Source organism: Benincasa hispida, chromosome 6, assembly GCF_027475165.1.
Source record: "Benincasa hispida cultivar pf3 chromosome 6, pf3_genome.v1.1, whole genome shotgun sequence".
Classification (NCBI taxonomy): domain Eukaryota; kingdom Viridiplantae; phylum Streptophyta; class Magnoliopsida; order Cucurbitales; family Cucurbitaceae; genus Benincasa; species Benincasa hispida.
Window position 1 is genome coordinate 3,770,554 of NC_143483.1, and position 25,256 is coordinate 3,795,809.

General features: G+C 36.5%; 2 protein-coding genes across 11 annotated transcripts; both read left to right on the forward strand.

Moving 5' to 3' along the window:
* The first annotated feature begins 11,015 nt into the window (after positions 1–11,015).
* Positions 11,016–19,313, forward strand: LOC120079725 (pentatricopeptide repeat-containing protein At3g13880). 9 transcript variants are annotated; one of them, XR_016529969.1, is made up of 8 exons: positions 11,016–11,162; positions 13,144–13,257; positions 13,345–13,448; positions 14,473–15,128; positions 15,224–16,368; positions 16,821–17,845; positions 18,072–18,231; positions 18,670–19,313. XR_016529969.1 is itself a non-coding variant. In XM_090314451.1 (6 exons), exons 5-6 carry the CDS (start codon positions 15,347–15,349, stop codon positions 17,563–17,565), a joined length of 1,767 nt encoding a protein of 588 aa, XP_090170577.1. In that variant the 5' UTR covers positions 11,038–11,162; positions 13,144–13,257; positions 13,345–13,448; positions 14,473–15,128; positions 15,224–15,346; the 3' UTR covers positions 17,566–19,313. The 9 variants fall into 9 exon arrangements, 2 of the variants coding, with proteins under 2 accessions (XP_090170577.1, XP_090170576.1); XR_016529968.1 differs by adding an exon at positions 11,253–11,320 and having other exon boundaries at positions 11,101–11,162; positions 16,821–18,231; XR_016529967.1 differs by having other exon boundaries at positions 11,038–11,162; positions 13,144–13,448.
* A 1,677-nt stretch (positions 19,314–20,990) lies between these two features.
* Positions 20,991–24,331, forward strand: LOC120079439 (rRNA biogenesis RRP36-like protein). 2 transcript variants are annotated; one of them, XM_039033615.2, is made up of 10 exons: positions 20,991–21,161; positions 21,236–21,365; positions 21,453–21,586; positions 21,676–21,742; positions 21,940–21,992; positions 22,157–22,211; positions 22,337–22,411; positions 22,706–22,823; positions 23,837–23,883; positions 23,986–24,331. In XM_039033615.2, the coding sequence occupies exons 2-10, from the start codon at positions 21,264–21,266 to the stop codon at positions 24,094–24,096; spliced, it is 762 nt and encodes a 253-aa protein (XP_038889543.1). In that variant the 5' UTR covers positions 20,991–21,161; positions 21,236–21,263; the 3' UTR covers positions 24,097–24,331. The 2 variants fall into 2 exon arrangements, with proteins under 2 accessions (XP_038889543.1, XP_038889542.1); XM_039033614.2 differs by having other exon boundaries at positions 20,999–21,146.
* Positions 24,332–25,256: the final 925 nt, after the last annotated feature.

The window sequence follows — 25,256 nt, forward strand, 5'->3', positions numbered from 1 at the left end:
ATGAGAATTCTTTCCATTGTATTTTATTGTTCGAAGCATGCCGTTAATTAGTGTTAATTTGCATAACTGTCTGTTGGAATGTATGTGTCGTATTCGGTCACAATGAAATCGGAGAGATGTGAACGCACTCATGGATGCTCTTCATTAAGAGTTCCTTCAACCTCATCCCGCGCCACCCATGTACCACCCCGACTCATCGCACTACCCTTCCATAAATAACTACGTAACAGACGATCAACCTCATAAGTTACACATGCAGGCAACATGAAGATGTTACACCTAAACACCTGAAAAGACTGTAAAATAGACCTAACAAGCTACAACCTCCCAGCAAATGAGAGGGACCATGTTGCCTAACTTCTAATATGAGCTATAATTCTCTATATCAAAGGTGCACAATCCACAGCTTTCAACCGACCCACCAATAAAGGTAAACTTAGATACCTAACAGGCAACGAACCAAGAGAGAAATCCATAAACGCAGCTAGTTCCTCCACTTCTTAGACTCCAAATTCGCAACAAACAAGGAACTCTTCCCAACATTTGCAACTAACCTAGACAGCCCTGCAAAATCTGCCAAGACCTACCTCACAAACTCCAAAGAATCTCTCTTGGTGATAACAAGCAGAAATGCATGTTATTACAGTGCAAATAAGTAAAACAATGAGAGAATACGATGATAAAAATATACAAAATCATGTCCAAAAGCGTTAAACAAAGAATATTACGATCGCATGCGCCCATCGCATAAAAGCAACTAATTTACTTGTTTTGTACAGGAAAAATGCGTTGGCATAATGCAAATTGCGATCCAAGGAATTCGACGACCACACGCATTAAAAGATTGCGACCGCAAAGCCATGCGATCATATGCACTCGCAAGAATTTGCTCAAGAATGTGGCTACATAAAGACGACGCATCAAGGTGAAAGCATAATAAATCATGATGGGACGAAAAGCTGATGACGGTCGAATCCGAATTTAGTTGACAAGCCGTTAATGACACACTGTAGTAAGTACATTCAACTTTTCGGTGACCATTAATCGGCGTATCAGACAAAAGATTTAATGACCTCCCATCATTGCAATCATTATAGGAAAAGCTTCTTCACCTTGAGCTCTATTAATACCGAAGGCCACCACTGATAGAGGAGTTCACCACACATAGAAGATAGATAGTCGCAGTTGTTCATAGTTATTTTTATACTTAGAAAACGGAAATGAGCAAAAAGGAGAAGACGCCGAGAGGATATTCCTGGACAGTTCGGAAGACTGCCGGGAACCACTACTAAAGGAGAGAGGGCCAACACTTGCAGAAGCAAGGACATTCATCTGAGCAGAGTTGGAAAGAAAAGACAGTGTAAAAGGCCACGGGAAGCAAGACATTACTACCGGGCTTCTTATTTCTGCATTCTATTGTTATTTTGTATTCTGCATTTAATCTATAGACAATGGAAATCTTAATTCAACTTTTGCTCAATCTCTCTATATATCGCATGGGTAGCTAAATTTCTGAATGGGTTGAGAAGTACTTAGCTAGCACGACCTGAGATCTTCACTTTATGCGATCATCTTGTCTTATGTATGCGTCATTCATCCTTTAGAGATGCTTGAGAGGGTGGTCTAAAGATAGAATATAGGCTTGGGAAAGTCAGATTAGAATCTAGGCTCGGGAGAGTCGGATTAGAACTGCATAAGCAAGAGATAAAAACTTAGGAATAAGTTATGTTTTCTATTAATGCATCGCATGCACCCTAGAGATAGGATATGATAGTATGCGGTCACCTTGTGTATGTATACATCATTCATCATCGCATAAACAAGAATAGAGGCTTAGGAATAAGTCCTATCGACATTATGTATACATCGCATGCATCCTAGAAATAGGAATTATGGTATTTACATTGGAAGATGATTTGCTGTCATGTGTGTGTAGTATGATCGCATAACTTGAACGCAATCTTAGGAAGTGTTAGCTAAATCCCTTCTCAACTCGACACCGCATACTCATTCTTCTTCTCGTCTTCATCAACTCTTTACTCGAATTTGTCGCACAGTATTTATACTTAAACAAAACACCAACCAAACTTATTTCTTTTTGCCACCGCAAAGGAATCAAAATTTACTAACGCATAGTATCTCAGTAGTCCCTGTGTACGACCCTGGACTTACCAGGAAACCTAGTGAGATTTATACTCGGATTTTACTAGGGAAACTTGCATGTGCATCGCATAACTCATCAACGTAATTACACACCATTATTTCATCATATTTACAACGCATCACTCAGCTGCACAGAAAATCATCAAATCGTCTGCAAAAACAAAATGAGTCAGGCCCACACGCTTACATCGATCATGGAACCTAAACCACACAAGAGGTTTTCAACAACCTAAACAAGACCTCCATCACCATCACAAAACAAAAAAGGAGACAACGGATCTCCTTGCCTCAACCCCTTCCTACCAGGAAAAACCCCTTCAAGGGAACCATTAATCATCATAGAGAACTTAAGCGAAGTAACACAAGCCCTCACCCAACTAACAAATTGAAGGGGCGTACCTATAGCCAACAACACACGAAACAGAAAATCCCAATTGACCGAATTGTACGTCTTCTGAAGGTTTACCTTCAACACACTATGTGGCTTCCCTCTGCCTTCCTTATAGTCCCCCCACAAGCTCCTGACACAATAAAATTTTATCGAAAATTAACCTACTCGGAATAAATGCAAACTGGTTACCACTGATGAAAGCGGGCAACCACAACCGCAATCTCTCAGCTAAGATCCTCGAGATACACTTATACACAACATTGCAACAAGAAATAAGACGAAACTCCTTCATACGTTCCGCTCTCCACCTCTTTGGGATAAGAGTAAATAGTAGTAGAATTAACTCCACCAGGTAGGTAACAAGTCTAAAAAAAATTCAGCACAACATCACAAAAATCATCCAAAACCACACTCCAAGCAGCTCTATAAAAATCTACCAAAAATCCATCAGGCCTAGGAGCCTTCCCAAACTTCATCGAGAATAAAGCCTTTTGAATCTCATCCCGACTCACTAGCTTACCAAGCACCTCCACCCACTCATCGGACTAGTTGAACTACACAATATCCCCAATTCGGGCAGTAAGATCCATATATCCCACAGGCAAAGATCCTAAACAACCCTGAAAAAATTCTACCGCCATCCTTGCCACCCAGTCATGCACTGTCTGGCGAGTCCCCCAGCATCCACGACCGTAAATAAATCACTGCAACTGCAACTGCAACGAGAACGAACACAACGATGAAAAAAGCTGTGTTCATATCACCTAACTCCAGCCACCTCACCTTGCTCTTCTGCCGGAGCGACACCTCCTCCAATCTTGCCACTAATCAGAACACCTCAATGGCCCAAGCCGCCTCCACACACATCGACTCTGAAGCAGGATCCCTTTCTACCTCAGCCTGAGCAGCTTCTATAACCTGTTTAGTTGCCCGCACCTCATCAGCTAACACAGAGATACGCCTATCAAACGTTGCACGAAAAACTCGCTTCACTGCCATCAAATTTCACACAAAACTAACCATAGGAGACAGATCCTCAGACCTTCTCCACACTGACCTGATAGTATCAATAAGACCCTTAGCCTTCACCCAATGAGAAAAATAACGAAACGTAGGAGGCGGCCTACTTCTCGTCTCCCCTGTAGAAACCAAAAGAGGGTTATGATCAGAAATCTCCCACTGACCAACCCTAACCTCCGAATACAGAAAAGCTACCTTCCATGCCTTATTAGACAAGCATCGATCCAACCGGCGCAAGATACCATTCCCCTGAAGTTTACTAGTCCAAGTAAACCAGTTATCCATCACACCCAACTCAACCAGATCCGCCTCAAGTAATGCCCCATCAAACTTCTCCATCTTCTTCAAGCTAGGGCAACCACCAAAATCCTTCGAACTACTACGAATAGCATTAAAATCCCCCAAAACAACTCTAGGAAGTTGTCACGAGACGCACACATTAATCAACTGAGACCACAAATTCCTCTTCCCGCTCACGTGATTAGAGGCATACATAGCACCAATATATACCCTAGCACTAGATACAATATCCTTTAAGGTTCCAGAAATGAATTGATTCCCACTGACATCAATAGAAAAATCATAGACATTCTTCTGTTATATCACCCAAATCCTCTAAACTCCTCGCACACTATAGCTACTCACACAACTCCAAGTATCACCAAACCTACCCATCACCATACCAAAATTCTCGCGACAAACCCTCGTTTCAAGAAAATAGCAGAAAGTAACAGAGGAGGAAGCCCGAAAGTCTGCCATCACTGTACACTTGACAGGGTCATTCAATCCCCTAACATTCCAGGAACACCAAATCACGAACCTTGCAAGAAATCAGACCTACCACCTCCTACTGAGCCTTTTCCCGAACTCCCGAACATCCCATCCATAACAAACAACGGATTAGGATCTGTCTGCACTAGTGTCAATGCCAATGAGTCTTCCACCTCATCACACAAAACATCAAACTGATTATAATCATCAACATGCTTTACAAACCTCGTAATTCCAGGGAACCCATAAACTACTCTGCTCCTCAAGGGCACCGAACCCGATGACCCACTGCCACCACTATGCCCTACACCTCCTCTATCACGCCTACGATGACTAACCATAGTAAATGAAGGAAATCGATCGCGAGGATTTCCATGAGCAGTGGAAAAAAGATCATTCTAAATTATAATCATGTATAAACATTACAATTACAGTCGTAAACAAAACATACAGTTATGCAATCCATACATAAATTACAGCATGATAACTACAAATGAACAAGGAAAATGTTACGAACATTTGTAGACTCGTTTCCACGCTCCTTGCTCACGAACACTCGAACACAGCAACCTCGAAATCTCGAACAACATAACCGCTCCACAGCATGAACACTGCGCACTGGAACTCCGCGATCGCCTCGGTCACGAACACCCCAACTTCCTTGAGATTCTTTTTCCGAGAGAAAATCTTAAAAACAATTTTGACAAAAACTTACTAAAATTAGGATAACATTTTTCCTTTTATCTCACAGTTACCATGAAACCACCAATAACCTCCCACTCAATTGGTTATTAGAGAAAAAGATTTAATTATCCAATAAATAATATTATTATAAATATAAATGATAACCAACTTATCATACTATATTTATAACCTATAGTTTTAATATTTCATCTCATGAAACATATAAACCATAATTTTTTTCTATTCCATGGTACTTAATGTAAATCTCATTTACATCAATCTTCCACTAGATGTACTTCATACATCATACCGATCATATCATATATAATCAAAATACCTCTTGTCAATTTGAACATTTCAAATCAACACCAAGAACTGATCCTCAACTGAATCCATTGAGCTATCAAGGGGACCTTATGGACATGTAGCTCAAAGCTCCAACGATACGTGAATAACTGACTAAACTCTTTAATCACGGGATCCACCATCCGTTAACTGCTAGGTACCCCACTAAAAATCGACAGCTGAACTCTCCTTACCACAGATATATTATGTGTCCATCTTAACCAATTAGCAGTGCGACAACCCTTCACAGATCGCTCGTAAGTACAGCTGGGCCATTAACCATTATGCCCCTGTAGTTACATCTAACTTCTTAAGTACCACTGATCCCTCTAATGAACATAAAGTCCTACTATGATTGAGTCCTCTCTTCCAAAGAAAAGCTGCGGCCATTATGTTCAAGCCCCGGAATCAGCCCTTAAGGGAGCAATCTCTCTACTTATCCCTACTTCGGGAAAAGAGCGAATTCTATCTTGTGGTTTGAGTTCCCAGCTCCCAGATCAGACAAGTCCCCAAAAAGGTAGACATGTTGAGTTGGCAATCTGGCCATTCTTACCTATACTAATCAAATGACCGCTCTCAAAGGCAAGAGTTTCCAAAACACTCAGGATTGAGGTTGTGTCACCTATGGTCGTTTAGGTGAGATGCAAGTCTCTAGTATCAATGACATTATATACAGAGTGTAGTCATCTCGTGGTCCGGATCTTATACAAATTATTTGTATAAGAGACCCCCCCTCACACGTCTCTACATGAATAGTCAGGATCTACCATTTGTAGCAGTTTACAACATTTGTAAACCTCTACAAAGCGGGCCGTATCCGTAGTGTCACTAGGATCAGGTATCCTACCTTAATCCTTATACTACAGACCTATTTAGGTTATCACTTAAGGCATGATCCACTTGTATATCACATATACATGCTTAAGTTCACATAAGATAACCAAGAAACTTTGTTTATTGGATATGAGTAAATGCCATAATTAAATAACAATTATTTTATTCATCAAACAATGTGTATCTTTACTAAACAACGAGACTCCAGGAGAATTAGGACACCAATTCCAACAGTAAACTCGTCATCACTCCTCATGCCCTTATTCCTATCCACTAGACTAACTTCCCTCGCACCAATACCCAAGTCCTGCCCCTTCCTCACACTCTCAATTCTCCCCTTCTCTCCAAACACCCCTCATTAACCACCACAATACACAACTCCTGACCCTTTTCCACACCCTGATTCTCACATACAGCCCCAGTATCCCAAAGGACCCACAACAAGCACACATACGAGGTTTCCACTCATACACTACTGGAATAATAAACTTTTGACCATGCATTCTAACAGTGAATGAATAGGGCATTAACGAATCACTATCCATCTGAACACAAACCCTCACATACGATAACCACCGCCGCTCTCTTGTTGCAACATCAAAAGAGACAGGTTTACCCACGACACTAGCTAGCACTGCTAAACCTCTATCCGTCCACAACTTCAGGGGAACACGCTCCAGTTTAATCCAAATAGGAACATAATAAAAAAACAAAAGTTTCAGGAACAATACCTGAGGACCACTGTCATAATAAGATGGGCTTGCCACCCAAGTGCCACGGACCATTCTCTAGCACCCAATCACGTGACTCTACCTTCTAGAATTTAAAGATATTCAAATTATTCTCCAACAAGGTAATAGTTGGCATCTTTACGCGTCCCCAAATTCTCTGAATAAGTCGACAAATAATAGAATACGAGAGTTTGACATCCACAAACTGACCCACCAAAGACTTCTCCTACAAACAAACACCCTCATCAATAATCTCCTTACAATGTTCAACAATAACTTTATCATTTTCAACCAATGGGGGAATGAACCCTAAATTTTCCCTCAACTTAGACCAAAAAAGGGTCGCCCACGAATTTTCCCCTTTCACGCCGGAACCAGAACCACCAAAACCACACCCCTCCTCCAACTAGTCCGACTTTGGACCAAACCCCCTAGCTAAACAGATTTTGGGAACTGGCTCCTCCCGTTCATGAAAGTTCCCGTGTGTCCACCGAATGACCCTCACTTCCAAAAAGCCCAGCCCATGAAATATCCTCATTGCCTGACTTCTGCCCCTCTGAGCCTCTCAACTCCGGCCCAGCACCACGCGGCCCACCCACCAAAGCCCCCGCGCCTTTCGACCCTTTCCCTAGCTCCCCTTGCACTAGTTCACTTCTTTCACTCAGCCTCAACTCACACCCAACAGGCCTGCTCACCCCATCTCCCTCAAGGCCCAACCCAACACTCTTCACAACCCGGTTTTCATCCGAGCCTCCAACACCCTCAAGGCTCCCAGACGCACCCTTCACTTTCTGGGCCCCAACTCCACACGAGCCCAAAATCCCCTGCCCATCAACTAACCCAATACCTAACCTACCTGGTTTAACCCTTACAACCCGATTTGCTTTCGGTTCTAGGTCAGACGACAGAGGCTTCTTCAACCCAACACTTATCATACCAGGCCCTTCACCTTCCTCAGAACGACCATCAGACAACCCAAAATCCTTCACCTCCGCAAAACGAGCACCCAATCCCAAATCGATCTCCGGTCTAAGCAGACGAAAGGGTTGCCGAGCAACTCGACCTCCATTCTTCTCCTTCAGTCTTAAAGGCGACCGCTTATGCACCATCGTCACCAACTTTCACCGTGGTTAATCTCACACCTCAATACTATCAATGTCCGAACCTCAGAGCAAAGCCGCGGCTGAAAACGTACCAACAGAACACCTCACCTTCATCGCTTGCCAATACCTCAGATCTAAAATCGTCACTGTCTGCCAACAGATCGACTACTTAAAAACAAACGAAATAAGAAACCAGTCGCGAAGAACACCTCGAACGAAACACGAAAACTTCGAAACGGACGAACGGAAATCCCCGGCGAAGACGGTAAAACCTAGAGATAAAGCAAAACCTGACGATCCAAATTAACGTATATATTATTATCTAAAGTGTGGAGTGAGGGTATTGAACCTCAGACCTCGAGGTCGATAGTACAAGTACTATGCCAGTTGAGCTACGCTCATGTTGGCGATTTTTACATTGTTTTAATTTGTGTGGGAATAACACTTTTAATTAGGTCACAGATTTAAGATTGTTGTCTACTAAATTGTGATTAACAATATTAGAATAATTTAAATGTATTTTTATTTATTAAATTAAACAATATTTAAAATTAAATAAATTAAATAATAAAATAATTCAGTCACACATTTATTTATTCAACAGTATTTTGAACTAAATAAATCAAATCATTTTTAATGAAATCTTTCAATATATTGAATTTAATATTTGCAACTAAGAGATTAAACATATTTAAATGACTATTTTAAATTAGAGATCTTTCTATCTCAAATTAATAAAATAATGAGATAATGCATAATAAACATATTAATAGGATAATAAATTCTCTAATATATTGTGATTAATACCTATAAATTAAAGGTTATAGACCATCAATCTCTTTTTTATATTAGTCATAAAACTTTTAAGTGAATTGAAAGTATGTTATTGGAATAAGTGAAAATTATCTTATCTACTTTTCATATTTATTAATAGTCATATACAAAAATACTATTAGGGTTAGTTTGTAGTGCTGAGTTGAGATATAATATTTGGAGTTCATATGTCTATGTAGAGTTCATATGTATGTGTTTAGGGTGTATTATTAAGTTCATATGCTGGATATTTGATGTAGTTTTTCGAATTCTAAATGATATGCTTTTGTGATTATTATTTTTGTTTTGAAACTTTTTTATTCAATAATTTTACTTATCTTTGTTTGAATAAAATGTGGATTGTATTTTTTTTTAATTTTTAAAACTTTTTTTTTTAGCAATGAACAACAATTAACACATTACATTTATTGTAGAAATGTGGTTAAATAAAATGAGAAACCAAAGAGAAATCAAGACTTTTGATTCCAAGTAATTTTTCTCAATGAATTTCATTATCATCTTTTTCTTTTTCATCTTATTCTTATTGCTCTCTAATTTTACTATATCATGATTTTTTTAAATTAAATCTCCCACATCATGTTAACTGCCAATGGAAGATCACCACATTTCTTCAACAATTTCACTTTCAACTCCTCTAAATTTGGAGGATCATCAAAGAACAAATCTTTATTTTGAATTTTTCATTTTACAGTTTTTTTTTGTTTTATATTACATACTTTTCAACTACATACATATTTTTCGTCTAAGTATTCTTAACACTCATTTGGTATGTGAATTCAATTAAATAAAAATATTTTTTTTACAAATCGTTACGTATAAATATTACACTTGATGTAGACAAAATAATGTTTTTTATATAATCAACAACCCTACAACATGCTTTAACAGTCATCAGTCTTATAGTTGTCGAAATTGATTATCGAAGATGACTTTCACTGCAATTTGTAGTCGGAGGTGGTTGTTGGAGTCTAAACATGGTCACATAAAGGTGGTATTGGAGTTGGTTGTCGAAGTTTGTCATCGGAGGTAGTTTTCAAATCCCGGAGTTGGTCGGGAAAGTGGTTATCGAAGTTGATCATTGAAGATGATTTTCGCTGGAGATTGTAGTCGGAGGTAGCTGTCGGAGCCCGAAATTAGTCGCATGGAGATGGTATTAGAGTTGGTTGTCGGAGTCCATCGTCAGAGGTGGTTGTTGAAGTCCCGAGTTGGTCTTCGAAGTTGCTCGTTCAAAGGTGGTCATCGAATGTGATTTTCATTGGAGTTTTGTAGTTGGAAGTGGTTGTCAGAGTTGGTCATCGGAGTTTGTTGTCGGAGTCAATTGGTCGTCGGAGTTGGTAGTGCAAGGGTGGTCGGCGGAGTTGGGTCATCGGAGGTGGCTGCTGAAGGTCGAAATTGGTTGTCGGAGTTGGTCGCACGAAGGTTGTAGCAGACCAGAGTTGGTTGTCGGAGCAATCATCGGATGTGGTCGTCGGAGCCTGAATTTCATCTGAGATGGTTTGTCGAAGCCTGAAGTTGGTCGCCGGAGTTTTCATCGGAGGTGGTTGTATGAGCAGGGAGTTAGTTCATAGAATGTGACAATGGTCGATGGGTGAAACCATTAAAAACATTGAAAGAAGGGAGAGTTGAGGGTGGATTGGTAAAATATACCAACTCAATTCATGTTGGTGAGCCAAACACCCTCTTAGATCATTAAATGAATAACATATTAATAATATTTAATAAAATCAAATATAACTTATATAAAAGATGTTATATTTAAAAATTTTATAACACGTGCATCACATGTTGTAATAAAACTAGTTAGCCAAAAAGAGCATACCTCAATTGACATAAAACACATATTATGAACTTTTACGTCAAAGGTTTGATCCACTTGTTAAAAAAAAAAAATTGTTACTTTGCAAGTTATGAATTCATGTTATCCTTTTGAAAACATTGAAAAATGAGCGGTTGCAAATATAACAATCATGTTCGAAGTATTAATAGATATAACACAAGGTAGAAAAATTTGAAATTTTTTTTGAAGATGTAAAAAAAATTTAGATTTAGTTCTCAAGATCTTTCGTAGATAGATTTTGCTATATTTATAACTCTTTAAAAATATTATTATATACTTAATCATTAGTCTTAGAATATCATGTATTGCAATTGAAAAAAAAAACCCAAATTGTAGAATAAAATAAAAATAAATAAAAATATTCTTCACCTCACACGTACGTGCTCCCACCTTCATCTCCACGCCGTCTCCTCCTCCGTTTCAGGTCACCGCCGCCTTCCTTCTCGCAGGTTTGCACTGATTTTCTCTCTTTGTAGCATTGCAACTGGTATCCTCCCAATCTCCATCTATATCTTATCTCACCTGAAAAACCCAACTAGGAACTCGTCCAATGGAAGAATGGAGGAATTACAAAAAAATAAAAGAAAAGCAGCCTTTCAGCAAATTAGTACTTTTCGAACTGCCTTTGATTTATTGCATATGTCTGTATATCTCTAATTTTCCAGCATCTCCCTTCTTCTTTATTTATAATCAGTCGAAATAATCTATGGTATTGTCCAATTCTTTTTAGTCCCCGACTTGTTATAGTTATTTTGATTGTCCCTAGTTGGAAAGTAGACCTTGAGTTTTTCTTGAAAATTGAAATTCTTTCCCTTGGAATACTAATCACCAACGGTACTTCGAATCCCCCTCGAGATGGTGCTTTTTGGGTTCATCAATCTGAGATCATATCTCAAAAAAAAAAAAAAAAAGAAAAGATTTAATGTCCATTTGGGCTTCATGAACTCTCATATCATGTTAGGTAACACGAGGTTGATTTCAAAAACAATTGAGAATCACAGGGGTGACCCATTCGCTTGTGAGTTCCTTGAGTTTTCCAATGTGAGACCCCCAACAGAATTTTCTGGACACAAGAGTTGTCTAAAGATTCACCCCTTATAGAAAATTTTTAATATTGATTGAAACTAGAGCGGGAGTTTTGTAAATAGCTTGAGGTGGGAGATAGCTTTTGGGATTTTGCATATGAAACTGACTTTTTATCAAGCAATTATCTTGGAAATTTGAGAATTTTGATGGAGACTATCCAATAAACAGCTCTTCTAAGGGTGTTGTTGAAGATGAATGGAGATTAACTTTAGAATGTGCGGAAGTTGGTCTTCTATATTTACTTTATTACCACTTAATGTATCTTTTCTCAAGAATCAAAGAATTGTAGAAAACTTTTTTATTATTAAGTCCTAGTAGGACAACATTGCCTCTCTGAGCTTTATGCACAACAGAACAAATTGTTAGTGACCGTTGGTAAGTTCTGAAGACATTTCCCATTGTTGAATCAGTAAAAATTACATGATGCAAGAACCTTTGAATATGGGCGTTTATTTTAGCCTCGGTTGAATTACTGTCTGACTTGAATTTGGTTGGGAGCTTGAGTGTCGTTCCTTCCTGAATGTTTGGTTCCATCTTGTGAAAGAAATTTTATTTTTTTCCTGTCTGACTTGAATTTGGTTGGGAGCTTGAGTGTCGTTCCTTCCTGAATGTTTGGTTCCATCTTGTGCAAGAAATTTTATTTTTTTCTTAAATAACATTGAGTTGTTAATAATGATAAGAAAAAAACAAGAAGTCATGACCATGCTACTATTCTTTTTCAGCTTCCTTCCTTTCATTTTGGATTTTGTTTGTCATTTAGGATAAATTTTCTTTTATAATTCTCTTCGTTCTTTTGGATTTTTTTTTTCCTGAAGGGATAAATTGTACAATATAGAATTATAAAGTTGTAAGTTTGAATTCTGAACGGTACATAATTACAGGCATTCATAATTCTTGTTGCTGACTGTGAATGGGAGAAAGCTTTGATATGTTTTGAGATTTAAGTCGATAAAATTTATAATGTGTTGTTCTTTAAAATATTTTGCACCATTGGCTGCTTGATTTGGGTAACCTGATGGACAATTGGTATAAGAGACATTAGCACTTTTCTCAAAAGTCCTTGTGTGAAGGTCCAATACCTTTCCACTTTGTGGATTAATTTGTAGTTTATGATGGAAAAGTCTAAATTTATATAACGCTTTGTTTTGATTGAAATCTTGATTATGATCGTAGCTTATGTTCTAAATTTAGTAAATGTTTATAAAAGACGGCGTTGAGGAGGGTGGGCTGGTGGGGGCTTCATGGGAGGTGGTATCTGAGCTAGCTGACCTTAAAACTTCACAATGAAGCCTCATTTGTCAAGTGGTTGTGGTTGCACACTTAAGTATTCTTTGTTCTTTGCAGGAAGAGAAGGTGACAAAGGATCTTAATCACCTTCTTTGGAGTTGCCAGATGCTTGTTCGTTTTGGGATTGTTTTTTTCCCATACTTTTGGAGTTTGTTTGGCTCAATCTAAAAGGTTGCAAACCTATAGTGGATGAGGTGCTTTTGCATCTATTCCTTTGTGGGAAGGATCATTTACTTCATCTGGGTGGATTTTGTGCAGTTTTCTGGGGTCTTGGCTTGAGAGAAACATATAAATTTTCAAAGAAGTGTTCTTGAGAGGAGGTTTGGTCCTTCATTTGGTTCAATTCCTCTCCTTGGGCCTCGGTACACAAAGTCTTTTTGTTTTTGCTCTTCACATCTTTTTTTTGGTTGATTGAAGCCTTTTTTTAATCTTAGTTTGTCCGCTTTTTTTGTCCCCTCTTTTTTTGGTTGATTGTATTCTTTCATTCTTCCTCAAGGGAGACATAGTTACTTATAGAGAAAAAAAAAGGTGTGTGAGTCATCGAGGTAAGTCAAAGAGTGGCTATCTGATAGGATTGCTGTTTAAGTATTATAAGAGTATATTAGAAATTAGTGAGAAGAGTTTGTTATGGAATTTGGTTATAAATAGAGGCTAGGGAAATGAGGAAAGTAAGTAAGTGATTTAGGGCTTGAGAGAGATCTCAAGGAAGGGAGGGTCCAAGTCCCTCGAACGCTTAGTTTATCATGTAGTTTGGCTTTTCTTCTTCTTCTTCTTCTTTTTCTCTCTCTAAATTTTTTATAAATTTCAATATAATTGGGTTCTATCACTGATTCACTATCTAAATAGGTGAAGAAGAAACGAAGAAAGAAATCTTCTAAAGAAGTTCATTGATTTTAGTATTGGTGCTAGGATATTAAGGAAAGGTCCAAGTACATCGAATTCTTGATTTATCTTGTAGTTTGGTTACCTTTTATATTTCAATATAATTGGCTTCTATCACTATCTACATAGTGAAGTAGGGAAAAAAAAACAGAAGGAATCTTCTGAAGTTCATTGATTTTTGTATTGGTGCTAGGGTACTAAACTACTGTTTCTGATTAGTAGATGTGATTTCACTCTTTTTTTAAGTTTGTATTCTTTGAGCACCGGTCCTTTTCACTTCAACTTGTTCAAAAAAAAAAAAAAAAAAAAAAACACAAAACAAAATAGATATGATCTAAATTTATTTCCAATTAATTATATGTTTCATCATGTTCAATTTTTTTTTTAAAAAATAGTAGATATGATCTAAATTTATTTTCGATTATTATATGTTTTGTTGTGCTAACTAATAAAATTCTAATTGTATTTCCTCTTTTGTTGACTACTCAATTGGTTAACTTGCAGGGTTGAAGATATTATAGGAGAGTGAGCTGATCTTTATGCAGTTCATCCACAATGGACCGTCAATATTTTTTTAATGTCACTTAAAACTCCGCATAGGTTTGGTTATTTAGCATATGAAACAATGTTGCCTCAGAAACCATTTCTTTGGAGATTCAATCCTCTCTCCACTCCCTTTGTGTTTCCCATGCTTCCCGTCTCCAGTCGACAACCGATAGAGTCTTTTGCCACTTTGGAATTGATCTCATTGAGCTCATCACAAGTTTCGCCATCACATTCTTTGGCTTTTCTTTTAGAATCTGCAGACTATGTTAAGCTAGTTCAATCAGCTATTAAAACTGGGAACTTGAACCATGGCAAGCTTGTTCATTCCCATATGATTAAAACTTCTTTCAGGCCTTGTCTATTTTTGCAGAATAATCTTCTTAACATGTACTGCAAATGTGGGGATACACACTCTGCTGACAAATTGTTTGATAAAATGTCAAAACCAAACATTATAACTTACAACTCTTTGATTTCTGGATATATCCAGATAGGCACCCTTGACAAGGTCATGATTTTGTTTAATAAAGCAAGAAGACTTGGTTTGAAACTCGATAAGTACACTTGTGCAGGCGCTCTTACAGCATGTAGTCAAAGTGGGAATCTTTCTGCAGGTAAGATGATTCATGGGTTAATTTTAGTTCGTGGTTTAGGCTCCCAAGTTGTTTTGACCAATTCCCTTATTGATATGTATTCAAAATGCGGCCAGGTTGATCATGCAAGGATTTTGTTTGACCATTCTGATAAGTTAGATGGTGTTTCTTGGAATTCGTTGATTGCCGGTTATGTACAAAGTGGAAAATATGAGGAGCTGTTGACAATTCTGCAGAAAATGCATCAACATGGATTGGCGTTCAACACTTATACTCTAGGAAGTGCCCTGAAGGCTTGTAGCTCAAACTTCAATGGTTGTAAAATGTTTGGGACAATGTTACATGACCTCACAATCAAACTCGGTCTACATCTGGATGTTGTTGTTGGCACTGCATTGCTTGATATGTATGCAAAAACTGGAAGTTTGGATGATGCTATTCGAATCTTTGACCAAATGGTGGACAAAAATGTTGTGATGTATAATGCAATGATGGCTGGCTTGCTCCAACAAGAGACAATTGAAGATAAATTTGCGTACAAAGCCCTCAATCTTTTCTTTGAGATGAAAAGCTGTGGAATAAAACCTTCCATGTTTACATATTCAAGCTTAGTTAAAGCTTGTATTACTGTTGAGGATTTTGAATTTGCAAAGCAAGTTCATGCCTTAATGTGCAAGAACGGCCTTCAATCGGATGAGTACATTGGGAGTATTTTTATTGATTTGTATTCTCTGTTAGGTTCAATGAAGGATGCTTTATCATGCTTTAACTCAATTCATAATTTGACTATAGTCCCAATGACTGCCATGATTGTTGGTTATCTTCAAAAGGGAGAATTTGGAAGTGCATTGGGTTTGTTCTATGATCTTTTGACCTCCGAAGAGAAACCTGATGAGTTTATTTTGTCCACAATCTTGAGTGCTAGTGCAAATATGGGCATGTTAAGATCTGGAGAACAAATCCAGGGGTATGCAACCAAGATAGGCATCTCGAGATTCACCATTTTTCAGAATTCACAGATTTGGATGTATGCGAAGTCTGGAGATCTATATGCAGCCAATCTAACCTTTCAACAGATGGAAAATCCTGATATTGTGTCCTGGTCAACAATGATCTGCAGCAATGCACAGCATGGGCATGCAATGGAGGCTTTGAGATTTTTTGAGCTGATGAAGAGTTGTGGAATTGAGCCTAACCACTATGCCTTTCTTGGAGTTCTAATTGCGTGTAGTCACAGAGGGCTCGTTGAAGAAGGATTAAGGTAAGTTATGAAGTGTACTTGTTTTTTAATGTTGAAAGGCTTTGTGATAAAAGGATTATGGCAGGTGTTGTGGAGGGTTAGTCTAATCTAAAGTCCCTTGTCCTATAATTTTATGAAAAGGATTTGTTATTTTATTTTCTCTCTCTTCTGCTCCTGCTCCCTCTAGGCTTAAACAAGGTTTGGAGTTGGAGACTTCTGTCTCATACTCCTTTTAGTTTTTAGTTTTCATATTTGGTTTCTAAAGCAAAAAGTTGCTGGTGCCTTCTTTTGGTCTTTGATTTTTCCCCTGAAATTTAATCCAAAAAGCTCTGTTATATCATATATGGTTAATTTTTAAATCCAAATAGGTGAACAGTACTTTAACTCTCTGCTGTTTTGGAGAGTCACTCTTAGTCTCATGAATGAATATGTTTCTATTTCTTAATCCTTTCATTTGGTTTTGTTGGTGACAGGTACTTTGATTCCATGGAGAAAGATTACAATATGACAATTCATGTCAAGCACTGTGTTTGTGTTGTTGATCTACTTGGTCGAGCTGGAAGGTTGGCCGATGCAGAAAGTTTAATTTTGCGCTTAGGTCTCGAGCACGAACCAGTGGTGTGGCGAGCTTTACTAAGTGCCTGCAGGATCCACAAAGATACATTTACTGCACAACGTGTTGCACGGAAAGTAATGGAGCTTGAACCTCTAGCATCTGCATCTTATGTCCTTCTTTATAACATTTATATGGATGCTGGAAACAAGTCAGGTGCCTCAAAAGTTAGAAAGTTAATGGAAGATCGGATAATTAAGAAAGAACCTGGTCTAAGCTGGATACAAGTAGGAGATAAAGTCTACTCGTTTGTTTCGGGTGATCGATCTCACAAAAATAGTGAATTGATTTATGGAAAGTTAAACGAAATGTTAGCAAGGACAAAGAGATTAGATTCGGCAAAGGATGCATTATATTACAAATTTGAGCATGAATACATGACCAATGTGAACTATCACAGTGAAAAGCTGGCTGTGGCTTTTGGGGTTCTCCATTTGTCAGAATCAGCTCCAGTGAGAGTGATGAAGAACCTGAGAATTTGTTTGGACTGTCACATGGCTATGAAGCTCTTTTCAATAGTTGAGAAAAGAGAGATAATTCTTAGAGATTCAATTCGTTTCCATCATTTCAAAGACGGGTCTTGCTCTTGTGGGGACTATTGGTAGTTGAGATGGATTCATATTCGTCATTTACGTTGAAAATTGAAGTATCGGCAATCTGAAAAGGCTAAATCCAATTTTTTCTAGGCTATCTCATATTTAAAAGGATAGAGAACGATCTGTAAGTATGAAGATACAGACCATTTTTTTCTTCTTGCAAGTCTTCCATCTTCATAGATAGCAAATGCAATCTGGAGGGAGGCTGTTTCTTCTGAGATTGCCAAGGAACTTTAGATTTATCAAGCCTCAGAGAATAAGTTCTTCTGGTCACTGATAGTGAGCAGAGGTGTGTTGTGCAGTAACAGCAATGAAAGCTAAGATCATTTTTTCTTTTAAGTACCACTCTAGGATGAGGATCAAACCCCTAACTTCTAGAAAAGGAGGTCATATTAATTAACATTAAATTAAGCTCATTTGGCTGGTGAAAGTTAAGATCATCCATTAGTTTATATATGCAATTTTTTTATTAAACACTTTTGATTTTGGATCTGGTGTTATTCTTCATGCATTAGGAACTTCATTATGATGTCAAGGAAGACTATCCTCCTATGTACCTTACCACGCTTTTATCTCGGAAGTGAATCAATTTTGTGATGCTATGGAGGGCTGCTAAAGTGCGAAAGTGAACCTGGACTCGAATAAAAAAGGATTATGCACGTTGGGGCCCTTCAGGTATTGTATTTTTGCTTAGTTTATTGTACCTTTAGTTTTTATATAGTGTCATTTCTTCGTGCATATCTTAGTGGATAATGACATCAATTTCATTTCAAAAGTTGATAGTTTGATTTTTACTGGTCGTTGAACTAAAAGGATTTATATATTTGAGAACGAAATTGAGAACTAATTATTATTATTTATTTTTTTTTAAAAAAAAATTAATTAGAAACAAAGACATGCATGTGAAGCACATGCATGGTTTTTCCCCCATATTATTCTTTTAAGAACATACATGTGTAGATCTAGAGATAGTCATCTATTACTTTCTATCTTTTAAGAGGTGTTTGGCTCAAAAACTTTATATGTTGGTGGAGTTGAATTGATATATTTTTATAAACTCACTTCTCCTTTCTTCCAATACTTTAAATAACTCCACCCATTGGCCACTATTAGCGACTATCGCACTGCGACACTTCGAGAACCAACTCTGGGCTCTGACAACCACTTTCGATGACAACTCCGGTGACCAACTCCGGCTACCAATTTTGGATTTTGGTAACAACCTCCGATGACAACTATGGCGACCCAACTCCGACGACCATCTTCGCATGACTGACAACTACCTTCGACTATAAACTCCGATGAAAATCATTTTCGATGACCATCTTTGAGTAAGCAACTCCGATGCCAACTTAGGACTCCGACAACTACCTTCGGCGACGAAACTCCGACAACCAATTCCAATACCACCTTCATGCAACCAACTTCGAGCTCCAACAACCACCTTCGACGACAAACTTTGGTGAAAATCATCTTCAATGATCAACTTTGACAATCACCACCGCGACCAACTCCGACGACCAACTTTGGGCTCCGAAAATCACCTTTGACGACAAACTCCGGCTATTAACTCTAATACCACATTCATGTGACCGATTTTAAGCTCCAATAACCACCTCCAACTACAATTTTCAGCTAAAATCATCTTTGATAATCAACTTCGATAACCATTTGACTGTTATAAGAATGATGGCTGTTAAAATTTGTTGTAGGATGGTGATTATATAAATAATAGTATTTTGTCTACATTAATTGAATTCACATATTAATGAATGTTAATAATATTTGGAAAAGTATGTAACACATAATTAAAAAAAAAAAAAACCATAAAGTGGTGGATTTTTTCCTAGAACATTTTCTGACAAAAATAGTGAAAAATGAAGATTTGTTCTATGATGATCCTCTAAATTTGGAGGAATTGAAAGTGAGATTGTTGAAGAAATGGGGTGACATTTAATTGACTGCTAAGATGATGGATGAGATTTAATTAAAAAAAATTCATAACAAAGTAAAAATACAGAGCAATAATAGGAAGAAGAAAAAGAAGAAGATGATGGTGAAATTAAATTAGGAATCAAAAGTTTTGATTTCTCTCTGGTTTCCCATTTTATTTAATTATATTATTGCAAAAAATGTAGTAGGTTAATTATTGTTCATTATCCAAAATAGAGAAAGAAAGAAAAACTTTAAAAATTAAAAGAACAAAAATTACAATTCATATTTTATTAAACACAAATATCGATAGAATTATTGAATAAAAAAAATTTCAAAACAAAAATAGTTATTATAAAAGCAAATTATTTAGAGTTCAAAACCCTGATATTCCATATATATGAACTCAACTCTACATCCCAAATATGGACATATGAACTCAAACCAAATAATTCTACACCCTCAAACATAGATATATGAATTCTACAAACATATGAACACCAGATATTGTATCTCAACTTAGTGTCCCAAGTATTCTGATTGAGGTCTATTAACGATAGCCATCTATTATTGTACAATCTTTTTGGGTAGTTCGAAATGAGATGGAGTGCAATAATGTATAAGTTTTTTTTTCATAACAATTATTATGATTTCATTGTCTTCCATGAAAAACAATTATGGGAAGTTTAACCATGATTTCAAATTAATAAAAAAAAAGAAAAAAAATTGTGTAAGTTAATTATTTTGCTAATGTATGATAGAATTAAGTGTCATAGTGTGGTTGATGAGCACTTAAAAAGTGTCTTTAATTTAGCATTGCATAAATTGAGTTATTTAATGTCATTATGCTACGTGATTTTTAAAAAACCAAGATAAAGATTATTATTTAGAACATTGAAGTGAAAAATGGGGAAAAGAGTCTTAGATTGACTCGACGGCCATGGCGGTAGCAATTAAGACCCACTCATTTTTGTTTTTGGTCATAAAATTGTATTAATCTAGACGCACAAAGTAAAGATGAGTAGGTAATAATTGTTCGTGGAGTTAAAAAGTGTATAGTTTTTGTCATAAAAAATTTATTAATCTAGTCTTTCAATAAGTAGACGTTCTGATTTCTTTTTATTTATTTAGTATATGATCTGTCGAGTTAGTCATTAAAATTAGCGTCCAAAGTGATCGTCAGAGTTGGTCATGCAGAGATGTTCGTCGCCAGAATTGATCATCAAAGATAGTATTCATCAGAGTTGTCAAAGTTAGTTCATTGGTTGTACGAAGGTGGTAGTCAAATTTGGTTGATAGTAGGAATATTTGTTAAAACCAACCAAATCGAATCGAACAGAAAATTCGTTTTTTTTTTTTTTTAATTAAAGACTCAATTTGGTTGGATTCGATTTAAAATAATAAAAAAACTGAAAAACTTCGGTTTTGGTTTGATTTTAGATTAAAAGAAACTAAATTTAAACCGGACCGGACCGAACCATTATAATATATAGTTTGGGTCACTGAAAGTTTAGGTTTGCCCTCGCCGTCCTCCGATTTGCGTCTCCCGTTTCACAGTGACCGAGTCGCCACCTCACTCGTCTTTTTTCTCTTCTCCTCGACGTCTTCGTCTCCCTCCGGCCACCGTCGACCTCGTCGATTTCTCCTCAGTTCTGCGAGTAACGACTCACACCGTAAAGACTATTTTGTGAAATTGTTTTTACGATTTGCATATAAGTTAGAATATGCATTAACATTAATGATACAGGGTCAATATTATCAATCTTGGGACTGGAATGAAGAAACATAGTAGTTCTGTTCTTAGCTCTGGCAAACAAATCATGGAGGAAGAAAGTGAAGATTTTGAATCTTCTTCCTCAGACGATTCTCTTGACTCGGTATTTTTTATCAGTTAAATTTATGGCTGTGTTAAATTTTTAAAGGAATTCTTTTATTTGCAAGTTGATGTTCACTGTATTGTATAGGAAGAGGAGAATATAGAGCGTGAACTTGCAGATGTGACTTTTGAAGAGTTACAGAGAGCACGGTCTGATGGATCACATTCGATGTTCCAAAAGACCAAACAAGAGAAGAAAGGTGGGCGAGCAAACAAGAACAGGTAGCTTGTGGGTACTATTTTTGCTTTCTTAATTTATCTTTTACAACTTGCAAGTTAATGGAGTAAATGATTTTAATTTCTTTGTGAAGGCCAATGGAGGTTAGCAGTAGGAAACCAGTTAGTAGGTTTAGGGAGGTCATTCAGGCTCCTAAAAATGTGAGTTGGTTATTCATTTTTTATTTGTTTATTATCCAAATTTATGGCATTTGCATTGTTTGTATGGAGCTATGTTTACTGAACGATAATGAAAGTCACATCTCACTTTAATGGAGTTCTAGTGCAAGCTAAGAAATAGTTCTCTCTCTCTCTGCACTAACTGGAGCTTGTTTCATTGGTTATTTTTTGGTTTTCAGATGGTACGTGATCCCCGTTTTGAATCTTTATCTGGTACTCTTGATGTTGATGGGTGAGTTTTTCTTGATATGAGGTTTAACTCTCTGACATGTTGAAAGGAATGCTGTCATCCAACATAAAAAAATTTGTTTTAGATTTTTATTCACGCTATTTACTTCATAATTATCTTTCTTCAAATTGTAATGGTATGTTTGTATGCTTCTTTGAATCTTACAGATTTAAGAAGAGATATAGTTTCATATACGAGAATAAGCTTCCAGCTGAGAAAGAGGTCTATACTTTTCCTTTTCCTTGATATATCCCCCTATTAATATCATTTTTCATTTTTAGATTCTAAACCTAAATTCGACTGACCTAGATGCATTTTTTGTATTGAAACATTTACTGGTTCAACAGGAACTGAAAAAGCAGTTGAGGAAAACCAATGATCCAAATGTTGTTGAAGAACTAAAAAATCAATTATCTTGGATTGTAAGTATAGTTCTTTTGATTCATATCAACGAGTCTCATATTCTTTGTTTATTTATGTAATGCCATAGAAAGAGATGTTTTATGGTCTTTAATGCTAAAAATGGAAGAAAAATTAGAATGAAGTTTGTACTTGGTGATAGTTATTATGGAAAAGAAAGGCTCTAGCTTATTTTATAGGTTAAAGACAAAAACTTCTTACTTCATCATTACCAAGTTTCATTTGATCATAATCTGATTATTTTGTGTACACTGGTTCGCTGTATATAGATTTTAGACTGTTTCATGTATTTTCAGGACAAGCAATTCAAATCCGACTCCACAAAGCGTGTCGATGCTGCAATTCTGGCCAAACATAAGAAGAAAGAGAGAGAGGCAGCCAAACATGGGAAAAAGCCCTTCTATCTTAAGAAATGTAAAACTTTTTTCACTCTCTTTTTGAATGAGTCTTTTCCTCAGAGGTGTGCCCTTAAAATCTATAACATTACGGTCTTCTGCTTGAAACTTTTAAACCTCGGGTGACCTATGGTTAACTCTTAAAATCTAAAACATTCCAAATATGATATGTTTGTTTTTCCTAATGTCTATGTGGTATCCATGTCCTGAATTTATGTACAGGTCATGTCCTAGTTGTGCTTTGGTATCTGCAGTGTGGGTGGGTTTGTAGAAAATCATTAGTTTGGTAGTTCTTATGATTCAACTTTACCTTCTATTGTTGGCCTCTGTTTTTGTTGCTTTTTCAGTTACCTAGGGTTCTATTTAATAGGATCCTTGGTTGTCATTGACCGTGCTAATCACGATGTTTTATTAAAAGAGTCATATTTGGTTCCTTGTTAGATTTTATGTTTCTCTTTGAGTTTTGGCCTAGGAAGGGGAAGGAGGGTCCGAGTGATGTAAATATGCAAGGGTTGAGGGGTGTACGAGGGGGAACTCGTGAGCTGTGATTTTGTGGTTACCATTGGATTTGGGTAATTATACTTTTTAAATTGTGTGTCAGAGGGCTTCTTAAGGCCATTTCAGAGAGGAGAGGGTATCTTTTTGGTATTCCCTGCGTTGTAGCTCTTGTCGAGCATTGTGGAGAGGCAGGAGCTGTCAAAACTCCCTTGGCATTGCCAAAATAATGAATACATAATTCAAGCTCCATCAAAGTACCCTCCAGGTCTTATTTTATCGTATTGGAGCTTCTTTTTGTAGCTTGACTCTTCTATTGTCTTTATTTTTGTTTGGTCTTGGATTCTTTCATTTTTCACTATGAAAGTTCAATTATTCATAGAAAAAACAACGATTTCTTCGAAGAATTAATCTGATCAATGGGGAATCACATTATATTTGAAAAACTATGATTGCTTTTATCTTTAGCGCTTTAAGATGCTTCACTTGGTGGTTTTGCCTTTGTAATAGCCGGTGACATTGTCTTGTTTTTTCCAGCTGAAATTCGAAAGCAAAGGCTTATCGAAAAATACACCAGTCTCAAGGTATGAATCTGTCATATCTCAACATACTTCTGTTTCAACATGGTCAATTTAATGGTATTTATGCTTCTGAATTGGCAATTAACCATTCTGGAGTTTGAACAGTCCACTGGGAAGCTTGATGCTTATGTGGAAAGGAGGAGGAGGAAAAATGCTGCAAAGGATCGTAGATACATACCACATCAAAGGTCTAGTAAGCTTGATGAGCAAGATTGAAGTTAACAGGTCTTATCATGCTTGCTTTAAGGAGATTCATGTTCCATATATTTTAAATTTAGCCTGACTCAAGATTTTACTTTCCATTTCTTGGGTTATTGTGTTTGATATGTAAATCTGATGTTAGATTCCAAATATTTGAAATAACTTATTTGTCTTAGTTTCGCCGCATTTTTTTTTAAAGAAATAATGTGCATATTATCATATTATCAAAGTATGAACTTTTTCTTTTAAATAATCATCTCCATAGGAAGGAAAATCTTACCCAATACTGATTTTGTAGATGAATTGAACTTTTTTTTTAGGCCCTGATGAATTGAACTTGTTCCATTACTTATCTTGAAGTATATTACTTGTATAATAAGATCTTACTAGAACAGGATTTGTTCTATAGGTTGTACACTATGAAACACAAATACTTCATATGAGACAAAGAATCCGTATTAGACATGTAACGGATATCGATACTGTTATATACTTTTCAGATACGTATCTAACATGTGATTTGACGTATCTATTTTTATGTTTACCCTTTTCAAAGAAAAAAAGATAAGAAACTGATCTAATCTTTCTCAACTAAAAATAGATATCCTATTTAAAATGTTCACTACACGGGTGCAAAACTAAAAGGAAAAAGAAAAAGAAAATAAAAGATCAAATCCTAGAATATCTTCACATTTGAGTCTCCACAAAGTTTTCTAAAATATAATCAACTTAAATATCTTTAATAATTCGACGAAGAAGTTCTTTGTTTATCTTTATATTTCTCCCTCTAATCTTCTTCTTCTTCTCCAATCAATATGATTCACTTTTTTATTGCATTTTATTGACTATTTTACTTCAACATTTTAGATGTTTGTTGTATTGTATTTCAATGTTTGAATTGTATTTTGTACTTTTTTTTCATTAACTTGTATCTTAAATTTATCTATATTATGAATTTTTATTAAAGAAAAGAAAAAATGTTTTCAACGTATCAGTATTTTAATTTTTTAGAAATTGGTGTATTGTCGTATCCAATCATATATGTATCTCGTATATGTATTCGTATCTATGTTTCATAGATTGTACAACTGTGTTGCTTATACGATCATTGCTGGAAAAGGTAAAAGTTGAAACACCTGCTTTTGTTTGTTAAATTGTTAGAATTGAGTCTGGCA